Below are 14959 nucleotides of genomic sequence, written 5' to 3' on the forward strand. Positions count from 1 at the left end.
ATCACAAGAATGGAGAAGCAAGAATCCAATGTATTCAATTCTAGTATGAAGGCAGTAGATGAAGTAATACAAGGGGTGGGATAGGGGAATGAGGGAGTGGGGAGCGGGGAGGACGATGGGGGTCATGATGTATGACACACCTCTTGGGGGAGGGACATATTATAAGAGAGACTTTATCTAACAAATGCAATCAGTATATCCTAATTCTTTGTACCCTCAATGAATCCCAAACAATAAAAAAAAAATTGGCTGAGATTTAAAGCAAAGACACAAAACTTAATACAATTTTTCAATAAATTTTATCAATTACTTTTATCAAAGAATGTATATTCTTGTGATTTAAAGCCAAATATTAAGTGATATACCTAATAGAAATTGACAGGAAAGTATTTTATTTAAAATAGTCAAAATAAAAGGCAAATACACATCTATATTCATCTCATTTTAGAAAACATAGGCTTTAAAGATAAAAAGCTTCCAAACTCAAAGCCATAATTAAAATTCCATCTCACAGCAATGTTTAATAACAAATATTCAACCAACAGATCGAATAGTTATTGTTATTGAATACTGAACATATTTTAAAGTTGTACAATAAATTTTTAAAAGCTTTCTAATTTTTTCTCTTCACCAGAAAAAAAACATGAACTGATGAATTAACAATAGGAAATCAATAATTTCAGGAAAAAAAGGCACATCCAGGCAAAATAGTCAAGGCGATTTGTAAAATGCAGTGTTACAGTTCTACTGTGAATAATGAATTGACTGCAAATAAATTACTCTGAAAAATTTTACAATATGACAGAAATATTCTGATAAGCCAGGAAACACCATGTCTTTGCTAGAGTGTTTTTCTGTTCCTAAGGAATAAGGCTCCAAGGACTGTGTAACTGGAAAAGCTCACTTCTCACCAAGCTGCCCTTCCCAAGGTCCACTGTCACCTCTGTGCCATCAAAGACTGGACCGTCTTTCTGGTCTCGGCACACATTTCATAATTGCAGCTCTCCACAGCACTGGGGCAAGTAAGAGGCTGAGTGTAGTCACACTTAGTATAAGGAGGTACACCTGCAATAGGGAAATGCAGAGAGGTCACATAGAGTATCAGCAGGTGCACCTGCACAGTCCAAGGCTGAGTGTTCACACTAAGCACCAGCAGCTGCACCCGCACAGTGAACACTAGGAGGTATCCCTATAAATCAGAAGTTCAGTGCTATATTTAGGACACATCAAAGTTCAGCCAGAGGTGAGATGACCCTCGGATGTGGGATGGACTGAGATCTGACAGTCATCGCGTGGTGTGGCCAGTCTGATGAATTACAAGGTATCATCCTGGAGTCTGTGTTTGCACAAGGGCCTCTCGGGAGTCCCACTACAAACAGACTGACCTGCACAGAACACATTATAGGAAGGGCACAGCCATGGTCAGTCTCAGATGGAGCATCTTTTACCTCACCCTTCTCTTTAGCAATCACATCTGCACCACTCACCACTATAATTGCTCGTGTCTTTTTCACACACAAGATATAGGGAGACGACCATCTTACAGCCTTATGGATTTCACAGTGTATTAACAGGAACCTTTATAAAGCACTCAGCCCACATTTATGCTTCATGTTTCATAGATGCTATTAACATATTAAATAAGTTAGCAGTTTATCTTTTTTTTTTTTTTTTTTTTGAGACAGAGTCTCACTATGTCACCCTCGATAGGGTGCCATGGCATCACAGCTCACAGCAACCTCAAATTCTCAGGCTTAACCAAGCCTCTTAGCCTCAGCCTCCCAAGTAGCTGGGACTACAGGTGCCCACCACAATGCCCAGCTATTTTTTTGTTATAGTTGTCATTGTGGTTTAGCAGGCCCTGGCCTGCTTTGAATCCACCATCCCCGGTGTATGTGTGGCTGGCACCCTTACCACTGAGCTACAGGCGCTGAGCCAGCAGTTTATCTTTAAAAAATTAGTCTTTTTTTTCCAGAGTTGATATCAGAGTGGCTTAATATAATTGTTGTAAAAGATAATGATAACAGTTGAAGCAGTATTAACAGGTAACTTTCTTTTTTTTTTTTGAGACAGTCTCAAGCTGTCACCTTGGGTAGAGTGCTACAGCATCACAGGTCACAGCAACCTCCAACTCTTGGGCTCAAGCGATCCTCTTGCCTCAGTTTTTCTATGTTTAGTAGGGATAGGGTCTTGCTTTTGTTTAGGCTGGTCTCAAACTTGTGAGCTCAAGCTATACACCAGCCTCGGGCTCCAAGAGTACTAGGATTACAGGCACGAGCTGCTGCGCTTGGCCAACTTTCTTTTTCTTCTTCTTTTTGAGACAAGGTCTTGCTCTGTCGCCCAGGCTAGAATGCAATGGTGTCATCACACACAGCTCACTGCAGCCCAGGATCTTTGACTTCTGGGCTCAAGGATCCTCTTGCCTCAGCCTCGTTGGTTGCTGGGACTGCATCACTATGCCCAGCTCAATTTTGTATTTTTGGTAGAGACAGGATCTCACTGGGTTGCCTAGGCTATTAACTGGTAACTTTCATCTACAGAATTCCCCATCCTGCGTGAGAAGAGAGCAGCAAAGCCACACTATGTGCTCCCCGTGAGATAGACACTCCATCCCAGGCCAGGCTCTGTGCTGACTGGGAGCCAGAGAAAGCTGCTACCACTGACTCTTGGACCTTCTGTGCCTGGATATCTAACTCAAACCTGGAGCAAGGGTTGTGAAACTTTACCAGGGACCTAGCACTGTGGTCCTATGCTGACCTCTGCAGGACTGCACCCGAGTTGTGCTCTGGACACAGAAAGTGGATGGGAACTCACCTCCCGAGAGATGATGCCGGCTCTCCGTGCTCGGCTCCCCAGGACAAAGGAAAACTCGCTGACCTGCGCAAGCCCTGCAGAGACGATCCACTTGATGTACCGGCTGCTCTTCGGCAGAATGAGTGACAAGACCAGCACTGCCAGAACAAACTGCAGGAGTGGTCATCACACCAGTGTGTAGACAGAATCCCAGACATGAAGCAGCACATAGACAGAAACATCAGAATGCTATGATCATTCTTGGACAACATACAGAGAAAGGAAACACACAGGGGCACTACCAATACCCAGAAGGCACCAAATAAATGCAAAATATCTTAAATAAGTCCACACAGAACAAGAAGGCAAAATCAGTGTTTTGGCAGAAAATGAGCCTTTACCCTAAACTAAATTAATAGCACTAAACATTATACAGCGCTCAAGATGGAAATTAAAACAAAACATGGCAGAGAGATGATTGTCTCTGAGGCAAGCAGCCAGGAGCTGGCGGGGCGCCCAACAACTAGTCGTGATCAGGTTCTTGAAAATGGAAATTAAGTCAAGTTTTGTAATCCAGAAAGCCAGATGCCTCCCAAACAGGTTATCATGCCTTAAAGTAAATGCTAACACAGGCAGCCTGATGACCTGCAGTCATCAGAAAGAGAAGAATGGGAAGCATCCAGTGTTTTCAGGCATTGGAGGTGCACATCTGCATCTGTCATAAGATCAGAATCACACCATAAGGACCCATCTTGCGGACCCAGAAAGGGGCTTCTCCCATCCCAACTTTTAGGAATTCCCAATTTTCAGCATCCTCAATTCTGAGACAACAGATCACATTAACAAACCAAACCCCCCAGACCCAGAACCGCCGAGCAAGCACCTCCTCTGAGATGAGAGCAGGCGGCCAGGGGAAGAGGCAGGGTCCCCTTCAGCCAGACCCTCTTGAGATGAGGCTGGGCTGGACTCCCTACAGGGGATGTGCACGCTGGCTGGAAACCAGGCCCTGGGCAGGAGCCTGTGCCATGCAGCATGTGAAACTCAGAGTGTGTGTTTCCTGCCAGGCAGTAACGACTAGAAGGGAAAGTCAGTACCTTCATGACCACCACTGACAGAGTGAGGAACACCAACACTGTGAGCTCGTACAGTACAAACGTGGGGAAGACGTGGAGCCCTGTTGGGAAAACGGGACAAGTTACTCATAGCCACAGGAACGTGCTCCCACAAGCTCACATCCACCCCTCAAATACACATCTACAACTCCAGGGTGCATGAGGCTTGTTTCAATAAAATAATTAAAATCCTAAATTCTTGGCTGGGTGTGACAGCTCACACTTACAATCCCAGCACTCTGGTAGGCTGAGGCAGGTGGATTGTTTGAGCTCAGGAGTTTGACACCAGCCTGAGCAAGAGTGAGACCCCATCTCTACTAAAAATAGAAAATTTATCCAGGTGCAGTGGCAGACACCTGTAGTCCCTGCTACTCAGGAGGCTGGGGCAGGAATTGGAGGCAGCAATGAGCTATGAGGACACCACTGCACTCTATCCCAGGCGACAGAGCAAGAGCTTATCTCCAAAAAAAATCCTAAATTCTCATTAAGTATCCTTGTGAAAGCACTAGCAAATGCTCGGTAACCCAGGGAAAAAGCCACCCTAAGGAGGCCACTGGGATTGGTGCAATCCCAGCTATACCCCCCTCAAACGGGGAGAACACAGGCACTGCAGGGGACACAGGGGACGTAGGGAACCACCTGGGAGGCACTGGCCGTTCTCCTTCATGGAGTATTCAAGCCCAAATGCAGAGGAGCCCCAGAGCCTGTCTACACAGCCTGCCAGTGCCCAGAGTACCACATGCAGAGGACATTTATTGTCAACATTCTTTTTCACTATTTGTTTGGCTCATGAATTTTGGAAATCAGGAAATATTTTCCCTAAATAAGTTTCCTCTCTGCTGTCAAAGCTCAGCTACTCATTCTGAAACCACATGTGGAATATGTATGGGGCTACGCGGGCCCTCTGTCCCACCAAGTGACAGAACATTACCTCAAAAAAGCAGATTCAAGATTATAGGTATTTAAGGTGTTTAAAACATACTACCAGAGAAAATCACAAACAAGGGCAGAAGCTTATTCACAGAAATAAGGACAAAAAACTTTCCAACTAGAGAAAGATATATATATATATATATATATATATATATATATATATATATATATACACATACATCCATGTACATACGGAAAAGTCTGAGAACACCAAACAGATCTGACCCAAAAAGAGTACCCCAGGGCATTTAATAATCAAAGTCTCAAAGGTTAAGGACAAAAAGATCTAGAAGCAGTAGGAGTAAAGTAGCAAACAACATATAAAGGAGATCCAGTTAGTTTGACAACAGACTTCTCAAGAGAAATCACACAGGCTGAGAGGAACTGAAACAACATGTTCACAGCACTTAAAGTAAACTTCTATCCAAGAATACTGCATCCAGCAAAATTATCCATCAAACAGGAAGGAAAGATAAAGTCTTTCCCAGTCAAATAACAGCTGACAGAAGTTGCCACCACCAGACCTGCCCTACAAGAAATGCTAAAAGTTCTTTAATCTGATTTTTTAAAAAAGTAATGTACAAAAAGAAAACTTTAAGGTATAAGACACCCTGTAAAATCAAGTACACAGACAAATCCAGATGTCCAAGGAATGATGTGCAATAGGGCCCCCCAAAACAAATCTATCAAAGATGGGCTTAAATCTACAAATCAAAGTAACAGTTGGGCCAGGCGCAGTGGCTCCCAACAATTAGGATGTCAAGGCAGGTGGATTGCCTGAACTCACAGATTCAAAACAAGCTTAAGCCAGAGTGACACTCCATCTACAAAAAGAGCCGGGAATTGTGGCAGGCGCCTGTAATCCCAGCTATTTGGGAGGCTGAGGCAAGAGAATTGCTTAAGCCCAGGATTATGAGGTTGCTGTGAGCTATGATGCCATGGCACTCTAATAAGGGTGACAAAGTAAAACTCTGTCTCAAAAAAAATTAAAAAGTAATAGCTACAACAACCCATTAGGAGAGAAGCAATATAAAAATATGTAAGTTGAGATAACCAAAAGTCAAATGTGGAAAGAGATGGGCTTAAAGTATAGAATATTTGTTGGGTTTTTTTTGTTGTTGTTGCTTCTTTATTTTTGGCCTTTGTTTCTACTCTTTTACTTGTGATCTAAGATAAATTATCATCACTTTCAAATAATTTGTTTTATCTGTAAGATGTTTTTTGTAAGCAAAAACATGCAAGTTAAAATCTTATTAAAATAATTTGTTTTTTCTATGTTTTTTGTAAGCAAAAACATGCTTAGGGTAACCACGGTGAAACATACCTATAATAGATTCACCTAAAAATAAAAACCAACAAATTAAATCATACTACCAGAGGAAATCATTTAACCATAGAGGATGATACTAAGAAAGGAAGAAAAGAATCTCAAATTAACCAGAAAATAAGCAACAAAACGGCAGTAGTAAGTCCTTCTTTACCAATAACACAATGTAAATGGACTCAATTCTCCAACAAAAAGACACAGAGTGGCTGAATGGATAAAGAAACAAGACCAAACTATATGCTGCCTTCAAGAACACCACTTTACCTATAAAGATACATACAGACTGAAAGTGAAAGGATGGAAAAAGATATTCCATGCAAGAGGAAACAAAAAATGAGCAGAAGTAGCTATACTTCCATCAGATAAAATAGAACATAAATCAAAGACTATAAAAAAAAAAAGACTAGGAAGTCACTATATAATGAGAAGGTGGGTCAACTTAGCAAGAAGATATAATTATAAATATCCATACACCCAACACAACAGCACCCAAGTATATAAAGCAAACATTAATAGATCTAAAGGGAGAGATTGACTATAATACAAATTGTAGGGACTGTGACACCACATTCTAAGCAATGGACAGATCGTCTAGACAGAAAGTCGACAAACAGTGGAGTGAAACTACACACTAGATCTAACAGGTCTGACTGACATATACAGAACATTACAACCAACTTCTATAGAATATACCTTTTATTTTCATCAACACGTGAAATGGTCTCCAGAATAGACCATATCCTAGACCACAAAACAAATCTGGACAAATAAAAACACCAGAAGTCATTTAAAGTATCTTTTCTGACCATGACAAAATAAAACTTGACTTGAAAATATACTACAAAGTTGTACTAACCAAAACAGCATGGAACTGGCATAAAACAGACTGACAGACTAATATAAAAGAACAGAGAACCCAGAAATAAATCTACACATTTACAACCAATTTATCTTTGACAAAGTCACCAAGAACATATTAATACAATGGGGAAAGTATAGTCTCTTTAATAAATGGTGCTGAGAAAACTAGACCAACTATATTAAGAAGAATGAAACTAGGCTCGGTGCCTATAGCTCAATCAGCTAAGGCACCAGCCGCATACACCAGAGCTGGCAGGTTCAAATCCAGCCCGGGCCTGCCAAACAACAACAACTACAACCAAAAAATAGCCAGGCATTGTGGCGAGTGCCTGTAGGCCCACCTACTTGGGAGACTGAGGCAAGAGAATCGCTTAAGCCCAGGAATTGGAGGTTGTTGTGAGCTGTAATACCACAGCACTCTACCCAAGGGTGACAGCTTGAGGCTCTCCCTCCAAAAAAAAAAAAGATTGAAACTAGATATTCCACCTCTCACCATACATAAAAATCAAATCAAAATGGATTAAAGACTTAAATCTAGACTTAAAACTATGAAGCTACTAAAATAAAATATTGAGGAAATGCTCTAGGACATTGGTCTGGGATAAGATTTGGGGGGGTAAGACCTCAAAGCACAGGCAACCAAAATGAAAATAGAAAGGATTATATCAAGCTATAAGCTTTTGCACAGCAAAGGAAACAATCCACAAAGTGAAGACACAACCAACCCACAGAACAGGAAAAAAAATCTTACAAACTATCCACCTGACAAGAGATTTTTTTTTTTTTTTTTTTTTGAGACAGAGTCTCACTATGTCGCCCTTGGTAGAGTGCTGTGGCATCACAACTCACAGGAACCTCAAACTCTTGGGCTTAAGTGATTCTCTTGCCTAGCCTCCCAAGTAGCTGGGACTATAGGCACCGGCTACAATGCCCAGCTAGTTTTTTGTTGCAGTTGTCCTTGTTTAGCAGGCTGGAGCGGGGTTCAAACCTGCCAGTCCCAGTGTATGTGGCCAGTGCCCTAACCACTGGGCTACGGGCACTGAGCCCTGACAAGAGATTAATACCTGGAATATACTATAAGGAACTCAATAGCAAAAAAAAAACACAAAATAATCTGATTAAAAATGGGCAAAAGATCTGAACAGACAAAAAAAGACATACAAATGGCCAAAAGGTATATGAAAAAATGCTCAACATCACTACTCATCAGAGAAATGCAAATCAAAAGCACAATGAGGTATCATCTTACCCCACTTAGATGGTATTTGTCAAAAAGGCAATAAGGAGTGGTCACAAGGATGCAGAGAAAGGGAACCCTTGCAGACTGTTGGTGGGAATGTAAATTAATACAGCCTCTATGGAGACCAGCATGGAGGCTCCTCAAAAAACCAAAAGTAGAACTACCACATGACTCAGTAATCCCATTCCTGGTATAAGTCCAAAAGAAAGGAAATCAGTATGTCAGGGAGATGACTGCCTTCCCATGGTCTCTGCAGCACTATTCACAATAGTCAGGATATGAAATCAGCTTGAATACTCATTGATGAATGGTTAAAGAAAGTGTGATACACAGACTCACTGAATATGATGCAGCCATAAAAAAGGACCCCTGCCATTTGCAGGAACATGGATGAAACTGGAGGCCATTGTCCTAAGTGATAAGAGCCAGGAATAGAAAGACAAACATCAAGTGTTCTCACTAAAATTGGATCTCATGAAGTTCAAGAGTAGACTGGTGGTTACCAGAGGCTGGAAGTCAGGGGATGAAGGGGATAAAAAGAAAGTAAATGTATTTACTACCATGAACTGTACGCTTATAAATGGTAAAGACAATGAATTATATATATATTTTATCTCAATTAAAAAAAGGAAACCAGAACTGGTAGAGCTAATTTTGCACAATGGGGGAAGTCAGCAGGGGCATGGCTGGGGCACAGGAGGAGTTAGCAGGGGTGGAGCAGGAGGGGAGCTGGGGTCAGCAGGGGTGTTGCTGGGAGGGTGAAGGGGTTAGCAGGGGTACAAGCTAGGGCGTGGGGGTCAGGAGGGGCACAGGAAGAAGACAGCAAGGACTAGACAGTGAAAGGAAGGTCAAATGTAAGTGGAGGTCACAATAGACACAGCCACTATCTTACTCACCAAGAACTGCCAAATCCCAAAAACCCTGGTGAAATAGGCTTACTTCATTTGACACAGGCACAGCCCAACTCTGTGCCACCCTCAGGGAACTGCACTGGACATTCACGGCCACTCACACTACCAAGCACGTTTCAGACTCAGCTTCTCAAGTTTTTAGTCTTTGGGGACTATGCTGAGTCTGCGGGGCCATGGACAGAGGCCAGGTGGACACGTCATGATGCTGGATGCCCACATGATTCTGTCATTTTCTTTCCTTTATTTTATTTTGTTTTATTTTGAGACAGAGTCTCATTTTCTTGCCCCAGTAGAGCAGAGTGCTATGGTGTCATAGCTCATAACAACCTCAAACTCTTGGTCTCTGGCCATCCTCCTGCCGCAGCCTTCCAAGTATATAGCTAGGACTACAGGCGCTCACCACAATGCCTGGCTAGTCTTTCTATTTTTAGTAGAGACAGAATCTTATTCTTGCTCAGGCTGGTCTCAAATTCTTGACTTCAAGCAATCTACCCACCTTGTCTCCCAGAGTGCTGGGATTACAGGCGTTAGACACCACGCCGAGCCTATTCTGTCATTTTTAAGTTACTTCTCTAGACAGTGCAGACACCCTCTGAGACAGTCAAGCATCATAGGTGGACCTGCCAAGGAGGTTTCCAGAGAAGCTACCTGGACATGCTCCAAAATTCCTACTTCCTCACTACTCTGAGTGCTCCAAGATGCCTGTCTCAGTGCCCTATAGTGTGAACCTCAGCATTAATCGCTCCGGGAAGCACAAAGCTAATCCCTGGGGTCTCAGGCCTCTTTCCTTCTTTTAAAGGTCTTAGAACAATAGTTTCTGCCTACCAGCAATCCCAAATGAGATATATGGAATACTTCTAATTTTTAAGGTAACTGTTTTTGCCATGCACACATATAAACAGACTGTAGACCTAATCTACATGTGTTTAACAAATATGATCATAACATGAAGAAGAAAGATGACCTATCGATGCAAAGAAAACGATGGCCAGGAAGTCACGGATGGGCTCGATGTAGGAAGTGATCTCCTCGGTGGCCATGTGGCCTTGTGAAGAGATGAGCGCTCCAGCCAGGAAACAGCCCAGCTCCATGGAGACGTCCAGCAGCTCTGTGACCTGAGGAAGAGGAGGGCCTGGACGTCACGTGAGGACACAGTGCAGACACCCTCTGAGACAGTCAAGCATCATAGGTGGAGCCCATGTTTCCCAGCAAAGCCCCTAGGAGGGGCCTTAGTGAGGTGGCCTAAAAGAACTGGAGGAAGCCCCATGCTGTCAAAATAACCAGGAGAAAAATATTACTTTCAAATATTTGAAACATGCATGTAGATTGCTATGAAACTTTTAAATGAGAGTATTTTCCAAAACTTATTTCAAACATTTGTAACACATAGTCTTTACCCTGAATCAATGACCAGCCTAAGGTACCCTTAAAAACGCATTCCCATCGCCAACCTTAAACTACTGAAAGCAAGTAGGCAAAGCAAGCGAGCAAGGTCCTGGAACCAACAGAAACCAGAGAAAAGCACCAACAGATCCAGAAACAACTAACTTAATAACTCATATAAGTGGGCCAGATCAGAGAGAGGGATGGACAGATCCATCAGGTTTTGAACTACAGTTAACTTGAACTACTTGTTAACACAAGCCTTCAGGCACTTTTTTTTTTTCCTTTTTTGAGAAAGAGTCTTATTCTGTCATCCTCAGTAGAGTGCCATGGTGTCATCACAGCTCACAGCAACCTCGAATTCTTGGGCTCACGCGATTGTTCTGCCTTTGCCTCCCAAGTAGCTAGGACTACAAGCGCCCACCACAACTCCTGGCTAGTTTTTCTATTTTAGTAGAGACAGGGGTCTCATTCTTGCTCAGGCTGGTCTTGAACTCATGAGCTCAAGTGACTCTCCCTTCTCAGTCTCCCAGAGTGCTCGGATTACAGGCCTGAGCCACCGTGCCCAGCCCAGGCATACTTTTTAATGAGGCCTTTTAACACAAAACTCAAAAGATAGTTTTTATTTTAAGAAAATAATACTATAGAAGAGAGCAATAACAGACTAACAGAAAATGAACTTTAAAAGAAAAGACCATTTATAATAGCATCAAAAAACACTGAATCCTGGGAAATCAATCCAATGGAAGTGCAGCAAGCCACTGCTAAGAAATCCAGAAGTCTGTAATACACGGAGAAAAAGGCTCCACTTCACACAGGGCCCAACTCCCTCAACAGGAGTCAGATTCACTGGGGTGTCAGTGAAACTCCTTGTGTGTAAAAACTGGCAAGCTGACTCTAAAACCTCATGCAGAATTTTGAAAGACTATAAATATAACTATAACAATCCTGACACAGAACAAAGTTGGGGCCAGAATGTAACCAGATACTGAGCTATGGTGCAGCTTAAAGGCAGGTGAGTAGATGCAGGGGACAGAACAGAGTCAGAAACATGAACGCATACACACCACACACGCCACACACACACAACTCACAAAGCATACAGGAACATGGGCTGTGCACACACACATGCACATATATACACACACTACAAAGCACATACCACACACAAAAGCATACACATATACATGTACAATGCATGGGCACACACGGCCACCTGGTTTTCGACACGTGGAAATGCATGTGAAAAAAGAATTCCTGTCCTCTGAACACCACACCCACCTCCAGGTGGACTATAGCTCTAGAGAAGAGAATGGAACAAAACTTTGAGACGATGACACAGAACTTCCTCGTGGCTAGAGTGGGGGGACTAAGATCTTTTCTGCAGAACACAAAATGTGCTAACCAAAAAGAGAACAAGAACTGGATTACATTAAAGTTAAGAACTTCTGGTTGTCATAAAATGCCGCCAAGAGAGTAAAGAAGCCACAAACCAGAGGACACCAGCAAAGCTGTATCTCACGTAGAACATTGCCCAGCCACGGAGAGGAACGGGGCACTGGCACCCACTGCAACAAGGACACAAGCTGCAAGATGTCCTACTGAGCGAAAGCACCAGACACAAAATGCCCACAAGAAGCAAATCCACAGGGACAGTCAATTAGAGGTGATGCAGATGGCAAGGGAATATGGGGAGACATGGGGTTTCTTCTGGGGTGCCGGAATGTTCCAGAAGTTGGACAGTGGTGACGGTGGCATGGCACCATGAATATGCTGAAAATCACTAAATTGCACACTTCAAAATGGTTAGAATGAATTATATGTTATGTGAATTTCACCTTAGTTAATAAAAACTGCCAGAAAATATAAAGAATTCTAATAAATGAGTAAGAAAATCTCCACCTTGTGGAAAAACAGCCTGAAGATTTTATCAGGCACACCCAACGGTAATACCCAGACATCTCATGAAGTCAGGAAGATGAAAGCTAAATACCCAAGGCACCACCACACCCAAGAGCAAGTGCTGGTGCAGGTACCGGTGACTGAACTCTCCTGAGGTGTCAGTGGTATGAATTAGCAACAACTACTCTGGAGAAACAACCAGTAGTCAGCAAAGTGTGTAGCACACTCTGACCCAGCTGCATCACATCCAGGTATACTGTGTACGTACACCAGAAATGATACGGGGTTTCAAAAACAAGTGTGAGAATGTACCATGGCCCTAAATGGACACAAGCCCTAATATCTCACAGTAAAAATAAATTATGACACATGCACAGTGGAATACCACATGGCAGTGAGTGAGAAAGGGAATCTGACGTGTGAGTTACGAGAATATCTGGTCGTTGGGTGTCCAGTAAATGCTGACAAATGAGGGAAGTGAGAGCTAGTGAGGAGAGGACATCTCAACTGCATGGAGCTGACTGGAAGCAACATGGAAGTGTCCAGATAAGACAGGTTTGTTGGAAGTTATTTTCAAAGAGAAAAATACTCTGCAATGGTAAAGAAGGGTAAGCATTTAAGTAAGTCACATTCTTAAAACAGTTAAACTCATATCAGCAGCTCTGGGCAGAAGCGAATCAAGGTTTTCTCCCAAGATTATAAAATACCAGCATTTAAAAATGCATTTTGTTAATTTACTTTTTTAAAATTGAAAGTTCTGATTTTGAGATAATTACGTATTCATGTACAATTTTAAGAAATAATATAGAATTCTCCCATGCCTTTCACTTTACTTCCTCAGTGTTCTCTAACATCTTGCCAGTCATTGCGCAGGATCAGAGCCGGATACTAACACGGACACTGTGAGGATACAGAACGCCCATCCTCACAAGGACCTCCCCATTCCAGCCCCTCTCCAATTACTGCCCACCACAAATGTTCCCGCAATCCCTGAAATGCTGTCACTTCGTAAGTGGACTCGTGTAGTACACAGCCATGGGGATGGCCTTCTCTTTCAACACCCTTCTCTGACGTCCCCCCATGCTGTGTGCTCCAGAAGTTACTGCAAGCAAGGGTTCCATGATGTGGGTATCACACTGTTTGTCCAACATTCACCCTCTGAAGGGTGTTTGGGATGTTTCTGGCTAATACTAATAAAGGTGTGAGCATAAGTGTTCACATCTGTGGGGTAAATATCAAGCAGTGTGGTTGCTGAGCTGTAAGGGCAGAGTGTCCGGTAATGCTGTCCCTGGATCTTCCTTGGGTGTCTCAAAGCATCTCTGGATCTCACAGAAAGCTCATCCTCTTTATGAGGGGAGGCTGGGACTACTTTCCACAACAAACTTTCTTTAAACTGTTCACATTACAACAATAAAAGTTATACTGTTAACTGGCTTGTTATCAGCAAGGCATTTTAAAAACTTAACCTCATATTTCAGTTACAAAGCTACTTGAAAGTTTAAGACACAGAAACATGGTATGACACTGGTGTTTATAAGGCTCTTCATGACCATAAATGACATTTTAGCAAAGTACTGAGGAGCAGGAGTCAAAACAGGTTGAGCTCACCACCGTATTATATATCAGTGGGTAGAATAAATCACATATAAAATAAAAAATACTAGTGTCTCATATATTATAACCACTATTAAAATGAAAAGATTAAGAACTGATCACAAGCTTTCAGTGCAACAGATGATAAATGAGATTATACAAATAACACATAATTTGAGAATTACCGTTAACATTAAGAAGATGAAGGCAGATATTCCCAAAATAAGAATTTCTTTGTTCCCTTTGCTTTCCATATGCAGCTTTCGGTAATATGGTCCTATGAGGTAAGTCTTTATAACAAGACATAAAAGGAAAACAGCAGCTAGCGACAAAAGAACTTGGCCAACCAGAACCAGTATTCGCAGCACTTCCATGGCAATGCTAGGAGAGAAAAAGGGGGACATGTTAATTCGCTTCCAAAATACATTTTGCTAAAACTCAATAAAATGATTTTCACTTTTTTCTTTAACCTGTTACAAAATAAATTACCCAAATCATATTTATTCTTACTTTCAAATACTAAAATAAAACCCATGGTCATATTAATTTTGGAAATTAAGTCACTCGAATCAAATAGAGAAGGAGGACTGTTTTGCAATCAGTATTTGAAGAAAACACATTTTTTTCCAGATGTGAAACCCCCTAAGTGAAAGCTTCATGTGTCAGTCGATGCCTGATGACAAAATCTCCACAGGAATCAATTCCTTCCGTGTCCTTCCCAGGCAGCTGCCCTGTTACGGTCACAACGCAATCTCAACGTCAGAAGCACCACTAAGAACCCCAGTGACTTGTAGCAGAATGTTCCTAATCCCAATCTAGAAAGTCTAAAGTTTAAGTCAGGCATTTAAACACAGGGAGTGATTCTTTAATAAGCTCTGTCTATAATATGCCATACCCATCTCAG

At 42.1% G+C, this 14959-nt stretch overlaps 1 protein-coding gene across 6 annotated transcripts in view; it reads right to left on the minus strand.

Moving 5' to 3' along the window:
- Window positions 1-371: 371 nt before the first annotated feature.
- TMCO3 (transmembrane and coiled-coil domains 3) overlaps window positions 372-14959 on the minus strand; it is a 53300-nt gene continuing 38712 nt past the window's right edge. For 4 of the 6 annotated variants that reach the window (XM_053563030.1, XM_053563029.1, XM_053563027.1 and 1 more), the window contains 5 exons: window positions 14241-14436; window positions 10142-10292; window positions 3888-3967; window positions 2815-2964; window positions 372-1065 (listed from right to left, as the gene is read on the minus strand). In XM_053563030.1, the coding sequence (XP_053419005.1) occupies window positions 952-1065; window positions 2815-2964; window positions 3888-3967; window positions 10142-10292; window positions 14241-14436 (691 nt within the window). In that variant the 3' untranslated portion in view covers window positions 372-951. Of the gene's footprint in view, window positions 1066-2814; window positions 2965-3887; window positions 3968-10141; window positions 10293-10326; window positions 10446-14240; window positions 14437-14959 lie in introns of those variants that run through there. The other 2 variants (XM_053563031.1, XM_053563032.1) reach the window with 2 other exon arrangements.

The sequence above is a fragment of the Nycticebus coucang genome, chromosome 15 (assembly GCF_027406575.1).
Source record: "Nycticebus coucang isolate mNycCou1 chromosome 15, mNycCou1.pri, whole genome shotgun sequence".
In the NCBI taxonomy this organism is placed as follows: Eukaryota; Metazoa; Chordata; class Mammalia; order Primates; family Lorisidae; genus Nycticebus; species Nycticebus coucang.